At 35.1% G+C, this 14,861-nt stretch overlaps 1 protein-coding gene and 1 pseudogene across 1 annotated transcript; both read right to left on the minus strand.

Annotated features, from left to right (window-relative positions):
• Positions 1-561: 561 nt before the first annotated feature.
• LOC149154073 (coniferin beta-glucosidase-like) lies at positions 562-1,472 on the minus strand. The gene is made up of 3 exons (XM_089444037.1): positions 1,385-1,472; positions 1,093-1,201; positions 562-993 (listed from the first exon to the last, which is right to left on the minus strand). The coding sequence occupies exons 1-3, from the start codon at positions 1,470-1,472 to the stop codon at positions 696-698; spliced, it is 495 nt and encodes a 164-aa protein (XP_089300163.1). The 3' UTR covers positions 562-695.
• Positions 1,473-1,977: 505 nt separating this feature from the next.
• On the minus strand, positions 1,978-10,002 carry LOC149154074 (putative beta-glucosidase 6; annotated as a pseudogene).
• Positions 10,003-14,861: the final 4,859 nt, after the last annotated feature.

A 14,861-nucleotide genomic window follows, 5' to 3' on the forward strand; every position in this document is an offset into this window, starting at 1 on the left:
ACAAAAACTTAACTCCACATTCTATTCTAGGAGAAAATCTTGTTGGAGAAAATCTCTCATATCCAACTAAGATTCAACAACCTCCACAATAATAGACAAGGCATATATGTGTAGATAATGAGGAATACTCATTAGGCACACCAACAACGACTATTGAAAAATAATAAACCAGCTAGCGAGCACTAGAGTCATATTTTCTAAGAAAACGAAGATTGTCATTCAATATTTCATAATTTAAGTTGCCGTGATTTTGCTTGTGACAAACATGAAGCACCAAAGCTCCTATTTTGAAGTATACGACTCATAAAGTTTGTTTCAAATGTCACTTTAAGACTAGGATGCCTCTAGAATAAAAAAAATATAATATTGAACAATTTGTAAGGGTCCAAAGAACAATTTGGAGATAGCTAGTGAAATTTTATAAAATTCCAATATGGTGATGATGATAAAGATAATGAAAAAAAGAACATCCTTTAACACTTATATGATCTATCCTAACTTAAAAAAACAAAAATAAAAGAAAAAAAACATTTGAGAATTTTTAATACATTGTTTCCTACCATAAACATCATATATTAAATGCTATAAAAGCATTTTTGGAAGTGAATATAAACATAAATATCAAATTTGTATAAGAAAATCATGCCTAAAATATACCGCATTGTTTTCATAAAATTGAGTTTCAATTCTTGGTTCTATGAGACGTTCATAGGAGTGTAGGTGTTGAGTAGAATTTGAGATTCAAGTATTGATTCCCTGCTTTCCCGCCTCTGCAGAAAACTCTTGTACCAATGAGCAGATAGTTTGGGATAACGCTTCAAATTGTCATTGAAGTCCACATAATGAAGACCAAAACGCCAAGTGTAACTACTCAAAACTTCAAAGTCATTTAAGTCCACATAATGAAGACCAAATTGCCAAGTGTAACCACTCAAAACTTCAAAGTCATCTAGGAAAGACCATATAAAGTATCCACAGATGTCTGACCCATTTCTGCCACAATGAATAAACGTTTTATTTCTGAGAGATATTCATCATTTCACAAATTCCTGCCACAATGAATAAACGTTTTATGTTTCAGAAATGGTATACCTTATTGCTGCAAGCACATACTGAAGGACCTCTTGATGGAGATCCATCCTAAATTGGTCATTCAAAGCCTCAGAAAGGGGAATAGAAGAATTATTAGGCTCTGAAAATCCTGTCCAGACATGAAAGCTGATATTGTAAGTCCAAAACAGATAATTAGATGGTCAATGATCAAAAAGTGTAGCACCAATCTGCGTATATTTTCTTGAACCTGCATAAATCTTAAGTGTACAGAGAGCTCTCATTGAGGACCTGAAAACCTAACTTGTGGTAGAGGAATAACATAAGTGCCCACCATTTTCATGCACAATAATAGGAGTATTATGGGAACGGTCCTCAATATATTCAAGCACTGCCTGCATGCTTTGTGGTACAACTGGCATACCCAAAAATTATCTCTGCCACAAATTTCAGCATGAGGTAAATATTTTTTTGTCGGGATATAAACATACTTAGAACATATTGTTTAAAATTTATAAAAAGTTTAGTCGAATTTTTGGATTCTATTTGTCTCTCAGTTTAGAATTATGTTTCTAAATTAAGGCATAGTTTAAATCCAAAATTTCTATCGAACTGTAAAAATCTACATACTCATATTTATAAAAAGCTCCTGCTAAAAAGAAAAAGAAAACATATGATTATAATAGGACATGTGATTCTTCAAAATCTTCTTACATTAAAGCTGATGGGAATTCCATCTCGTTCCACTGCATTCATCAAGCAATACAGAACAACCATAAAATGTTCTTAATACCAATGTTCTTGCAATGTATCACTTTTGAATTTAAAATAACATAAAACTTCAACGGATCAAAACCATTTTCCTTTATGATTTGAAGACAGTAACGTTATTCTTCATAGATTTAAGGAGGCCAAGTTGAAAGGCTGTTAGAAGATGAGATTTATTGAGTTAAATCTATTTGTGAGAATGACTCTCGTACCTGCAGTTCCAATGGACATATCTTGAGCATAGTCTCTTGACATAAGTTCACCTTTTCTTGGAACATCAAAACAATACCTGGTAACATAGTGATTGACACCAATGAAGTCCAATGACCCTTGTAACTTTTGAGCCTGTTCCTTTGTAAATGAAGGTAATCGAGAACCCACTATATTCCTCATGCTCCCTGGATAGTCTCCAGAAACAAATGGGTCAAAAAGCCTGGATTTTGGAAAAAGAAATTAATTCAAGGTGGTTGTCTGCCCTCAACCAAACAAAAGTACACCTATTTGCATCCACTTCAACAATATAGCTATTAATTATTTGAATCACTACGAAAACCCCAACTGAAAAAGAGGAGAAATAACAATTGGTGAGACTGCTCTATGGTACTCAAGGTTCTGGAAAAATAAGTTAACTTGAAAATTCATTGTTAAAGAAATCACTCACCAACCCACCATAAAATCATTTTCTCTTTGACTAGCAGCCACATCTGTGGATTTATTGGTAAGAGGTATCATCCAATGTACTAAAATTACTACGAAAACCCCAACTAAAAAAGAGGAGAAATAACAATTGGTGAGACTGCTCTATGGTACTCAAGGTTCTGGAAACATAAGTTAACTTGAAAATTCATTGTTAAAGAAATCACTCACCAGCCCACCATAAAATCATTTGCTCTTTGAGTAGCAGCCACATCTGTGGATTTATTGGTGAGAGGTATCATCCAATGTACTAAAATTACTAATCCAATCCAGCCCTTTTGCTTTTCCTGCATTCATCGAGAAATTTATAAAATCTCATAGAATGAATGGAGATGAACATAGATCAGAGAGGAAAAGAACCCGATAGGTTTTCCTGTACAGCTCCACAGTAGCTATATGTGATAGCAAAACATGGTGACCAACAATATATGGCTCAACAGTTGAGTTTCCAGCAGTACAATTTCCAAATGGTTGGGAACATCTTTGAGGTGGGAAAACACCGTCATCATATCCTGCAGTGCCAAAAACATTGGGCTCATTGAAAGTGGACCAATATTTCACTCGATCACCAAACTCTTTGAAACACACATCTGCATAACCTTTAAAATCCTCCCTGCATAAGATCGAAGTAGATTAGAAAACTCTGCTTCTCTAACCATAAGATTATTAATGCACCAATAAATTGATCCTTTGACTTGTGTGTCAACCCACATGGGAAGAAAAAAAAGAACAGGAGATGACATAAGATGTTTACACAATCTGTGGATTTAAGAAACCTCCATAGGAATCTTACAGAGCTTGGGGCAGATCAAAGTGGTACAATGTCACATGTGGTTGAATGCCTGAGACGTGCATTGTGAAACGATTAACAGTTTTGAGGATGATAGTCACAGGAATAAAAACAAAGTAGAGAGACAAGTTTGTCAATAAATACTACCATGGGACAAAAGCTCATTTATGAGGTTATTATAGTACTCAACGCCTTTTGGGTTGATGGGTCCTTCGCCATCTGCATCAATATATGTGAAATAGTTATTTCCTACCATTGTCCATTGAGTGTTTACTAAATTCTCAGGATTAAACATGTGGTCAGAGCTCAAACAGAAATATACCAGGAATAAGCCTGGGCCATGAGATTGAAAATCTAAAGGCATCTACTCCCATCGCAGACATTAGATCAATATCCTCCTTCAAAACCCACATGAAATTTTGCATCAAGTTGATACCCAAATCATCTAGGAGTTTAACTATTGATACATTAATATGAAAACAACAAAAATGGGGTTGGACATGCACATAAAGCTTGAGGATGGCTTACAAGTAGCCACTACATATAGGTTGTCCTAGTGACATTTATTGTTCTTAGATTTGCAGATAATAATACCTTGTAACGATGGTATTGATCAACAGCTACATCTCCCTTACCTCAATCCACAGTAATCCCTGACAATACAGTTAAAACAAACAACAACTCACTTCCAGCCTTGGCCTTGAAAGTCCCAAAGTAAAGTAAGGAATTGGGTAGAATGCAAATGAAGGGATGAATGAAGATATGTGATGAAACATACCTTCCCTGTGAGTGAAAGTGTCAAAGATGCTTGGCTTCCGGCCATCTTCTGCTGCAGCTCCTTCATACTGCAGAAAACCAATTGTTATTTTGCAAAGAAACACGCTGGACAGTATTCCATATGGGCACAAACTGGAATTGACTAACAGAGACCAATTAACATTTCACATTTGTAGCTTTGCTAACTGTTTATGTTCTATAAATACTGATAAAATGATAACCTTACAGCAAAAGAAGACATCACTTTGTAGGGTGTGTTATTTGTATTTACACAATTGATTTTTTTATTCAAACAACTATGCTATTCTCTGTGCTTTTGCTGGGTTCCTTCATCACCGCCATCATTGGGAAATTCATTTCCCTCTTGAAGTATGAAACAAGTAGCAATTCCCAATTGATCTCACACTACCACCACAAAGAAGCTAGCAATCCTCATATACAAATCGAACCAGCCATCCTATCAAGCAATCCATGTAGTTCTCAATCTATAGCTTTGATAACCCAAAACTCAAATCTTTTATATCTAATATACACAGAAATTTTCACATTAATATGTCTGGATCTCATTCTAAGATCTTTACAGATCTGATACAGAGGTAAACCAGATTTTTCATACCATGACAAGCAATATTAGCAAGTCTTGGAGACTTTCTTATGTAATGTCTCCTCCTTATTTGATATTGTTGCTTTAGTATGGTTTGATATAGAAACTTAATTGCAGATATGGGTCTCCTGATCTCTTGCAAACATTCTGATCTGATGATTGTTATAGCTATGCATCCCATGAATACTATGGAGATTTTAACTGCAAACCTTCTGATTGAATATAGGAATATTATCATACAAGTTTCTGCTCTTATGCAGAAATTGGAAGTATAAGCCTTCTCATCTTTAGGAAGGCTTTTGTATGAACAACTTGTCTACTCCTCTATAAACAATAATATACCATAGTGAAATGCTACAATGGTCTGATGAATAAAGGCCTGAAGCCATAGACAGTTTCTTTGCACCTGATACACTGATTGTATATACCTATTGCTATACACAGAATATAGTAAGTTGCTACCGTTCGTTCCATGCACAAATTATGACAATTTTCATGTATACCATAGAAACTATTATACAGATCAGTTGTAGAAAGAACAATCTATTTTGAGTGAGTATCCAGAAAATTTTGACGTATACCAATCTTAGTCCTGTTGAAAAGAATTCAAAATCTCTGTGATGAGCAGTTGCTTAGGTGGTCCAATGCATGTTCTGAATGTAGGGAAGTCTGAAATTCTGTTGACTGTCATTCAATGCGCTTAGGAACTTCTACTTTTGAAAGTTTGATTACGCTGCATTGAATTCAGCAAGGCTGAAACATTATTGTTGACATTGTAGCTGTAGTTGTTCAAATTGCTTCATATGTTCTCATAACAATGAGGTCAAATAGTCTTCACATAATCTCTGTAGCATTAGGACTGACATGGTTTTATCAATAGATAAATACCTCTAAATGCATCCCTGCCAAATTCAAGGGCACAGTCTGCCAAGCATTTTTTGCTGCTCTCTTGTCCTTGCACTGTTGTCAATGCTTCTGGAATAGAAGAAATAATTCAAAATTCATCCTCAAATTTTGAAAAAACCATTATTAATCAAATGCACCTAAAAGACCATAACAAAATACCATTATTAATCAAATGCTCCTAAGAGACCATAACAAAATCCATGTAGCTAATGGTTGAATTTACTTTTGCACCATTTCGAACAGTGATATTGGCAGGCCCTGTTTCTCTCAATTGTTGTGCAATGAGGGATCTAACTTTGCTGCCACCTAACCATGGATGTAGAGAATCTAATCAAAATAAATGCTCAGATTCTTCATTTTACTACCCAATACCCACTACTCAAAAATCTACCACCGAATTTTCCAGACTGAGGAATAATTGAAATTCTCGGCTTAAAGAAAGGCAGATGCTGCATGGTTAACCTCTTTCTCAATGATTACTGGTGCTCCATATTCGTAAGCCGCCTGCTATCAGATAAAAAAGAAAAAAGAAAAACACTGAACATAAATTTACAGGAATGGAGGATGTATTTCACTTCACATCGTTGCATGAAATTTTTAAAATCAAATCAATTCCCCATTTATTGAGCCAATCTTATTTGTAACCAATAATCAGAGGGATAGACACAAAGAATTTTCAAATAAATATACTCTGTGTTACCTGTGTCGCCTCATCATTCAATTGCTGGAACCCTGCACTCACCGTACATTCCTTCAACCTGTTTAAACCCTCTTCCATATATATATATATATATATATATATATATATATATATATACACGAAAGCTAATATGGATCTACGATTCTATACTATTTTAACTTGCAGAGTTGTAACCTGTAGAATTGAGATAAAAACGAACGTCAACAATTCATATAGAGCAACCAACCTGGAGCTGAGGGGTTTGCCATGGCAGAATTAGCACTACCAATTTTGTTGATCCTTTGTTAATATGGAATCAATAGAATTTTCATCAGAGTAGACTACTTTGATCCAAAACACCCAAAAGAACATAATAAACCCTGAACACGTCAAATATAAATGAGGAGCACAATTCCTAAGAAGAATAATGATAAGCTGTACTATGACTCCTCAGATACTAGGAGAATAACTCCTGATACCCAAAAGATTGCAATATCAAATGATCATAGACAATTGTGCATGTCAATGATCATAATAATATCATATATTTACACCAAATATATACTAATTCTCAGCCATTACTAGTGTAGTTCCAGTTCCAGGACTCCTTAAATTCACTGGAGGGCCATAACAATTACCTCCCTTCTAGGAATGCTTCATTCCGAAAGCATAAGATCCAAATTACTCAAAAATTTCTACCAAATTTTATCATAATCTTATCAAAATTCCCCTTATTTTCTACTCTAAATTTCCAACCTAGGTTTTAAAGACTACCCAATTTTGGATTATAAAAAAGAATGCAGTTACAAACCCTACCTTCTGCAGTGTTACGGGGACAGACGAGTAAGCAGCGAAAAGGAGATGGATAAAAAGCAGAGGCCTGAAACATGCCACAGTCACAGCACAGCGCAGTATTGAACAGAGGATGTAAATCGTAAACACTTGCTGCCAACATCACCGTGTAAGAAGATTGTATATTTCTTTGCTACCAAATTCTATAATTCATTCCTTTCTCGATTAATATAGTCTTCGAATTTTTTTATCCGGACAGGGCTTCTCCAGTATAATCCCGTGCTTAATATATGGTGTGGATTCATGTAGTTTGTTGTTCACTTTAAACTATTCATGCACAACGCTTTTTGAGGCTGTAGAAGAATTATTTGCGCAGATATTATCAGTTATGGGAGCTTTTAGTGGCACACATAAATGCCACAGCATTTTTCCCGGAAAACACACCATCTTGCCTACAGTTAGGATTCAATACGGGGCAATGCGTTGATTTCTAAAATATGCTAAAACCATTGGAGAAAACTTTCTTCTCACTAGTTAAATAGTTTTGGTATCAAAGCATTTGCATCCTGGAAATGCAAAGCCGGAAGCAGAGATCCATGACCCATAGTTAAATAGTTTTGGTATCAAAGCATTTGCATCCTGGAAATGCAAAGCCGAAAGCAGAGATCCATAACCCATAGGACATAGGACAGGTGTTAAAACATATAGTTTCGGAATCAAAGCACTTGCATCCTGGGAGTGCCAAGCTCAGAACAGAGATCCATGACCCACGGATCAGAGATTAAGACATGATTTTGGTATCAAAGCATTTGCATCATGGAAATGTGAAGACGGGAACCGAGATCTATTAGCCACAGGTCGGATGACCATGTGAAAATAACTGTGAAGGAGGGGCCAAAATTAACTCACCAGTGTTTATTAGAGTTTCTCTGGCAACGTTGGACGAGGAGACAAGAGGGAGTAAAGGCAGAAACCAGAAAAATATTCAGTCACAGCAAGACACAGATTTGAACATAGGATATACATTGTAAACTCCTGCCGCCGACATTATGGTGCAAAAAGACAATTTCTTTGTAAATCATTCTTCTCCGATTAGTAGTTAATAGTCCTGGAGTATTTAACTACCCCAGGGTTTTCTCCACTTATAATCCTGTGCTTAATTATAGACTGGATTTGTTTATTTTGCTGTTACGTTTTTACTGTTCATGCATGGGTTTTGTTACTGTTTTAGAAGAGTTTTTGGCTCAGATATTGCTGGATGCAGTGGCTTGTAATGGCACAGCCACAGATAAATGTCACAGTATTTCCCCAAGAGAGCACACCGTTTTGCCCACAATTATTCTATTATAAATGGAAATACCATTCAGATTGGGGCACTGTCTTCATTTTTAAAATATATTTAAACCATTTTGAGACAATTTTCTTCACCTTGGTTAAAACAGATAATTTTGGCATCGAAGCATTTATACCTTTGAAGTGCAAAGCTCGGATCAGAGATCCATAACCCACATGTCAGAGAGCCATGTGAAAATAACTGGAAAGAACTTAGAAGTAAGAAACCTTAACTCTGCCATATTAATCGGAGTTTCTCAAATGACAATGGGTGCAGAGAGGAGGAAACCGCGACAAGGAGATAGAGAAAAGGCGGAAGCCAGAAAGATGCAGCACTGAACAGAGGACGTACATTGTAAAGGCGTTGAAGCATTGGTGACCTGAAAATAGAAATTTCCATAGCTGTGGGACTGATGTTATGGAACTTGTCAACCACATTTATAAGAACAAGTTCAATTGAAAGATTAACTGAAACATATGTAATGAATTGCAACAGATACTGGAACTATTGTTGTATCATCATAGCATTAGTGACTTTGGTGTATTTTCAAAATCTAATATGAAAATAAATCATGTTCCTTGAGTAAGAATGTTTTCCAAAACTTTAGTAGATGATAATGCTATTCTTGGGGGATTTTAGACCTTGAAATGATGATGAATCTGAGGATGTTGTGGTGTGTCAAACGATGTGGGATTCCGAACCAGAGTAAGAAGCTTGTCTGTATATACATCAATTTCTAATTTAATTTATCATTAAAAGAAATAAAACATGTAAACCGAAAACCTTTAGCGATTGAAATACAACAGTAACCATTGATTACATATATGGAATTTTGGAATACCCAAGGTAACCCTTTTTCCCCTTTTTTGTTCTTTTTCTTTTATACATAAATCAAGCATGATGGTCCCATAGCAAAAAATTCATGGTATCCTTTTCTACCTCAGACGTATTTTTGGAGGGGAAGTATCATCTTTATACAGTAATCTACATCAAAATGTATAAAGATACAACCAAACGTTGTACAATTAACTGGCGAGTCCTGGCCACAGAGCAGACTAATGAACTCTAATGGCATTAACTTACAACTACCATTCAGGTCCATGCTGGATCTGCGAGTGCCTTGCGCCCCCTCGCACCCCCTCTAAGAGCAGAAGCTATATACAAAAGAAAATAAAAAATTGATAGTATAATTCAAGAAAAAAAGGTTGATCTCTGTACAGATATAACCCTGCCCCAGAAAAGTTGGTCCCTGTACATTTACAACAACCTCCCAAAATAGCATACCTCTTATTACAAAACCTTTGAAATGTTGGTTGCAATTCACAGGCTCACCTTTCCACTATTTAGTCCAGCCTAGATATAGTGCGATACATTTTTTCAGGGCAACAGATATTGCGGGAAGAACGAATGATTTTGGCCAACATTTGCCCCCTCCTTCTAAGGACCTTGGGTGATGCCAAAAATGATGCCGCTATAGCAGCAAATATCAGTCCTTTTATGGCCCCCCGTTTTGGCAGAAGCCTCGCCATTTTTTCTTGGGGTCTGCTAATGCCGCTGACAGGCCCTGCCTTGAGCACACAAAAATATCCAACTTGCTTATACTCCATTACCCCGATTCGTAGTCTTCAACGGAATTCTAATGAAGCACCAAAAGAGAAGTAGTTCATGATACAAATGAGTGCGGAAGCCTTCTTATAAGCTGCAATTTTTTCTTTTCTTTTTGGTGGGATTTTTGAAGAAACTAAAACTGGAAAGGGAGTACCCAAAGCAATTTGCTACATTTTCGACTATCTGTAAAGGGGTCGGGAGCGTGTCAAATATCTGAAAGGCCATTCAAACATTTGAAAGGCCACCTTGCAAGAGCCTGAATTAACCGCTAAATTGTTCTACCGTGATCAATTCAGAGCCTGAAATACAGAAATTTAAAAAGGCTTTTGTAGATCCAAAAAATGTGGGTAAAGGGTTAGTTAATGCCAACCTGGCGGATAACAGACAGGTCGAATTCCACCCTGAGAACTTGAAATGTTTGCGCTGGCATACAAACCAAGCAGGACTGGATGCGCAAACTGGGAATTACTCCACTGGACTCTGCTTGCAAAGGCGACCTCTCAGATCTGGCAGCTTGTCAGGCATGCAAGGATAGCGGAGACCTTGTTGAGAGAGAGCTGGTAAAAATGTACACAAACTTGACAAACGTGGTAACCTCTAAGATATGCTACTATTTCACTTGTCTGCATGCCGCTGGAGTGGCTAATGAATTCGGCCCCAAAACCCAAAGCACTGCTCAGTGTGTCCTCAGGCTGCCTTTCGTCTAGACCACGTCGCGTGGCCGAGTTATGGCCTACTGTGTCATGGGTGCTGCTGCAACCCTCCTGATCTGCACTCTCGGGCTTCTGTATTGTTTGTGGGCGAGGAAGAGGAGTCGTAAGGTTGAGCCTAGGGGATTTGCGAGGCGGAATGAGGAACATCTGAAATCGTCCGTCAGAGCTTGAGTCCAGGCAGAGCCCTTGTTGGCAGTGCGAGCCAAGCACGTGTCGGCTGCGAAACGAATGGCTCGATGGCGGTGCGTCCGTCCTGCTTCCTCACTAACTGTTCAGTTTTGGAACTGTTCAGTTTTGGATCAGCGTTGGATCAATGATCACACTTCATTCAATCGTCTAACACCACAAATCCACGGTCAACAATAGGACACGGCGGCCGCTGGGGCAATTCATTTCAAAGGGAAACGCCTTACGGTGTAATAAGTTGGAAAAAGAATAATATTATACATTGGTTGTATATCAAATTCTCTAAATTTAAATTTCTAGATGACTGGTACATGGTTTCAGGAAAAAATTAATTTTTCAGAAAAATAAAAATAAAAATAATTATATTGATCACAAATACTTATTAAAAAAGTACCTATCATCAGGACGCCCATTTCCCAATTGTTGCAAAGATGACAACTAATAGTATCAAACATTTAATGATTTCAGAGCTCATAACATAAGAATTGTTACATGAATAGTGGTATTAAATATATTCTTGTTTTTAACATAATGGAAAACCCTAACATACAAATTAAATTAAATATATTCTTGCTGTCAACATACTGGAAAACCTTAACATACAAATTATTGCACAAATAATTTTTCATGGTAACTAATCGTGATTCAAATAAAATTCAATGGTGCCTATTTTTGGCGTTCAAAAACTCTCAAACCTTCACAGTAATTTTACTGATAATGAATCACAAACAGAATTGAGGTATTTTAATAAAATTAATAGAATTTTTAATTAAAATTATAAAACATGTTTGAGATATTTTAATAAAATTGATAGAATTTTTAATTAAGATTACAAAACTATGTGATATCAACTATCTACATAGATTCCCACAAAAATGTCCCATAACACTGTCAAACAACTAAATCCATACTCAACACTCGATCAACTGATGTTGTTCATCAGCATGAGAAATACTAGGAAAATGAGAAATGCATTCAACGATCTTGTGTCTTCATGCTAATTCTTTACATAGACATTCATTCCTTCAAACGCCGTTAAGTCCTTAATCTCATCTTTACCCAACGGATTTTAGTATCACTAAGATTTTCGTGTTGTATAGGCAACCAATTTCTTTAATATCATTTATCTTGAAATGTAGAGGATTTTAATATTTTAAAATCTTTAAATGTAATAGAATATTAAATTTTAAAAATATTTAAAAATAATAACATCTTGAATTTTTAAGATATTCTCGAATTTTATTTAAAATATTAGAGTAACGGTTACTTGTTCTTCAAATAATCCCTTCGATGTCAGATGTGCTTATTGCGATCCTTAATAATCCCTTCAAATGCCAAACGTCAGGGCACATGGTTGTGTCAGTAGGATAATCTCCGTTACGTCAACGATTATAGTGGTTTTGTCAGTGACATAAACAAACAAATATTCAACTCTCTTGGATTTTGGATTTAAATATTTTTAAATGTAATAGAAATTAAATTGCAAGAATATTTTAAAATTTAATTAAAAAATTAAAAATAATGGTTCAAATATATTTCAATTGTATTATGAAGTTGATGTATTTTATTTTATATCACAATTTTTTTTTAGTATTTTTACTTAATTAAGTTAGAATTTAAATTGAAATAGGTAATTTTATAAAATCTATTTTCAATTTTCTTCCATTTTAGATTTATCTTTAAATGTAATAGAGACTAAATTGCAAGAATATTTTAAAATTTAATTAAAAAATTAAATATAAAATCTATTTTCAATTTTCTTGCATTTTAGATTTAAGTATTGTTAAATGTAATAGAAATTAAGTTGCAAGAATATTTTAAAATTTAATTAAAAAATAAAAATATTTGTTGAAATATATTTTAATTGTATTATGTAGTGGATGTATTTCATTTCATATGACAATTTTTTTTTATACTAGTTTACTTAATTAAGTTAGAATTCGAAATTGAATTAGGTAATTTTATAAAATTGATCTTAATAATAAATGTGGTTTAAGAGCGTATGTGTATGTATATATATATATATATATATATATATATATATATATATATATATATATATATATATATATATATAATTTTATTTTTGAATGCATAAATAGATTCAACAACTTGAAAACTTCATTTGAACATTTAGATTGTAGAGAATACATTTTAACAATTATTTGTTGTATTTTAGGTAAAATTAATCAAAACTATCTATGCAAAAGGATGAAAATGAAAAATAGTAAAATTGCTTTAAACTTTCCAACCACAACATTTTTTGAAACCATATAAATATACATATATGAAATTAAAATATTTTACTTAAAATAACAATTAAAATATTTTAGTTATGGATGTTGTCTACTTTATGGTTTTTTTTGTTATTAACATATTCTAAATAAATCCTAATTTTACTTAATGTTACATATTAAAAAAAAATATTTATAACTTATATTGAATTTTTTTATTATTAAATTTATTCATATTTTCAAATGAGACATATTAATTTTTACGCCGTAAGGCGTTTCCCTTTGAAATCAACTCCCCTTATTGTCTACCTATCACCCTTAGATACCGTTAGATTATATGTTAGACGATTGAGAAAGGTTGAACCGTTCGATCACAAAAAAGTAGTTACGAATTGTTGCAGGTAGGTAGGTATTCGATTCGCATAGGTAAAGACCTGTCTGCGAACTCAGGCAACCAGCTCTTCAGTCCGGTTGTCGAGAAGGGAAAACTGAAGGAAGAGGAAGCAAAAACTATTTTCAGCAGTTGATTAGCACAGTCGATTTCTGCCACAGCTGGGGTTCATATCATCGGAAGTCGAAGAACCAGTTTTTAGACGAAAATGGCGATATGAAGGTCACCGACTTTAGCCTCAGTGCGTTGTGGGAGCAGTTCATACAGGACGACCTTCTCCACACAACGTACGGTGCGTTGTCATACATTTCACTGCAGGTGATTACCAAGAAGGGATACGACGCAACCAAGGCCAACATCTGGTCCTGTAGAGTTCGTGCTCCTGGCGGGCTACCTGCCTTTCCAGATGCGAATCTGATAGTGATGTATAAGAAGATCTGAAGGGGGATTTCAAATGCCTGACCTGGTTTTCCTCTGAAGTCTGACGTTTGGTTATCTGGCTGCTAGACCCTAACCCTATGCTTAGATCTGAACCATTACACTTCAGAACCTTCTACAATCTTTAGACATGCCCAATTTTTCTAGATAGATATTTCATAACAACTATTTCATGAAAGTATAAATATTTAGCATGGAGAAAACTCAGCATAGAAGGTTTGAATGGATTGCTTGCCAGGGTGAATTCACGTGCACTAGGAATTTGTTTCTTCTGCAATGACCTTATTTCCGACTTACCACCGATTATTGAGCATTATGTAAAGAATGTGGGGTCTCTGCTTGAAGTTCTTGTCATTGTCACCATAAGAAGGGTTCCAGTCAAGACAGTGCTTTTGTCAAGAGATATTTATGGTTGGAAAACTAGAGCCAAAGGGTGTATGTAGAAATTTTGAATAATTTAACACATATTCAACAGAGATTATCCTGATCATGTACTATTGCAGAATACATACACAATACATAAGATCCTCTACGTTGATCATCAATATAGCAGCATCAATAACAATAAAACATCAAGAGCATTCACACATTAACACAGTATGTAACCCGGGGAAAGCATCTCGCTAAAAACCCCACACTATCTGTATATTAATGATTGAGACCATGTAACATTACAAAGTACAATGCTTATCACAAGCAATCCAGTACCAGCTCCACCTGTTACACACAATACAGCTAAGATTTGATCTACAAATCTATTCCACTGCTTGCCTGCCTCCACTGCTCAATACCTGCTCAAGAATGAATGAGAATGGTCTACCAAACTCGTATTTCACCTCCAAAGAATCATTCACAATGTGTAAGACGTGAGCAGAAGCTACAAACTGGGCAAATAC

Source organism: Pinus tabuliformis, chromosome 9 (genome assembly GCF_031772625.1).
Source record: "Pinus tabuliformis cultivar Carrire ecotype Pingquan chromosome 9, CPIR1, whole genome shotgun sequence".
NCBI lineage: Eukaryota > Viridiplantae > Streptophyta > Pinopsida > Pinales > Pinaceae > Pinus > Pinus tabuliformis.

Excerpts from the sequence above, each read along its gene's own strand:
- LOC149154073 (XM_089444037.1), bottom strand. The coding sequence starts at position 1,472 with ATGCCAGTTGTACCACAAAGCATGCAGGCAGTGCTTGAATATATTGAG. Across the intron at positions 1,202-1,384 it reads TATTATTGTGCATGAAAATG|GATTTTCAGAGCCTAATAAT; the intron begins GTGGGCACTTAT and ends ATGTCTGGACAG. Across the intron at positions 994-1,092 it reads TATGTGCTTGCAGCAATAAG|AAATGGGTCAGACATCTGTG; the intron begins GTATACCATTTC and ends TCATTGTGGCAG.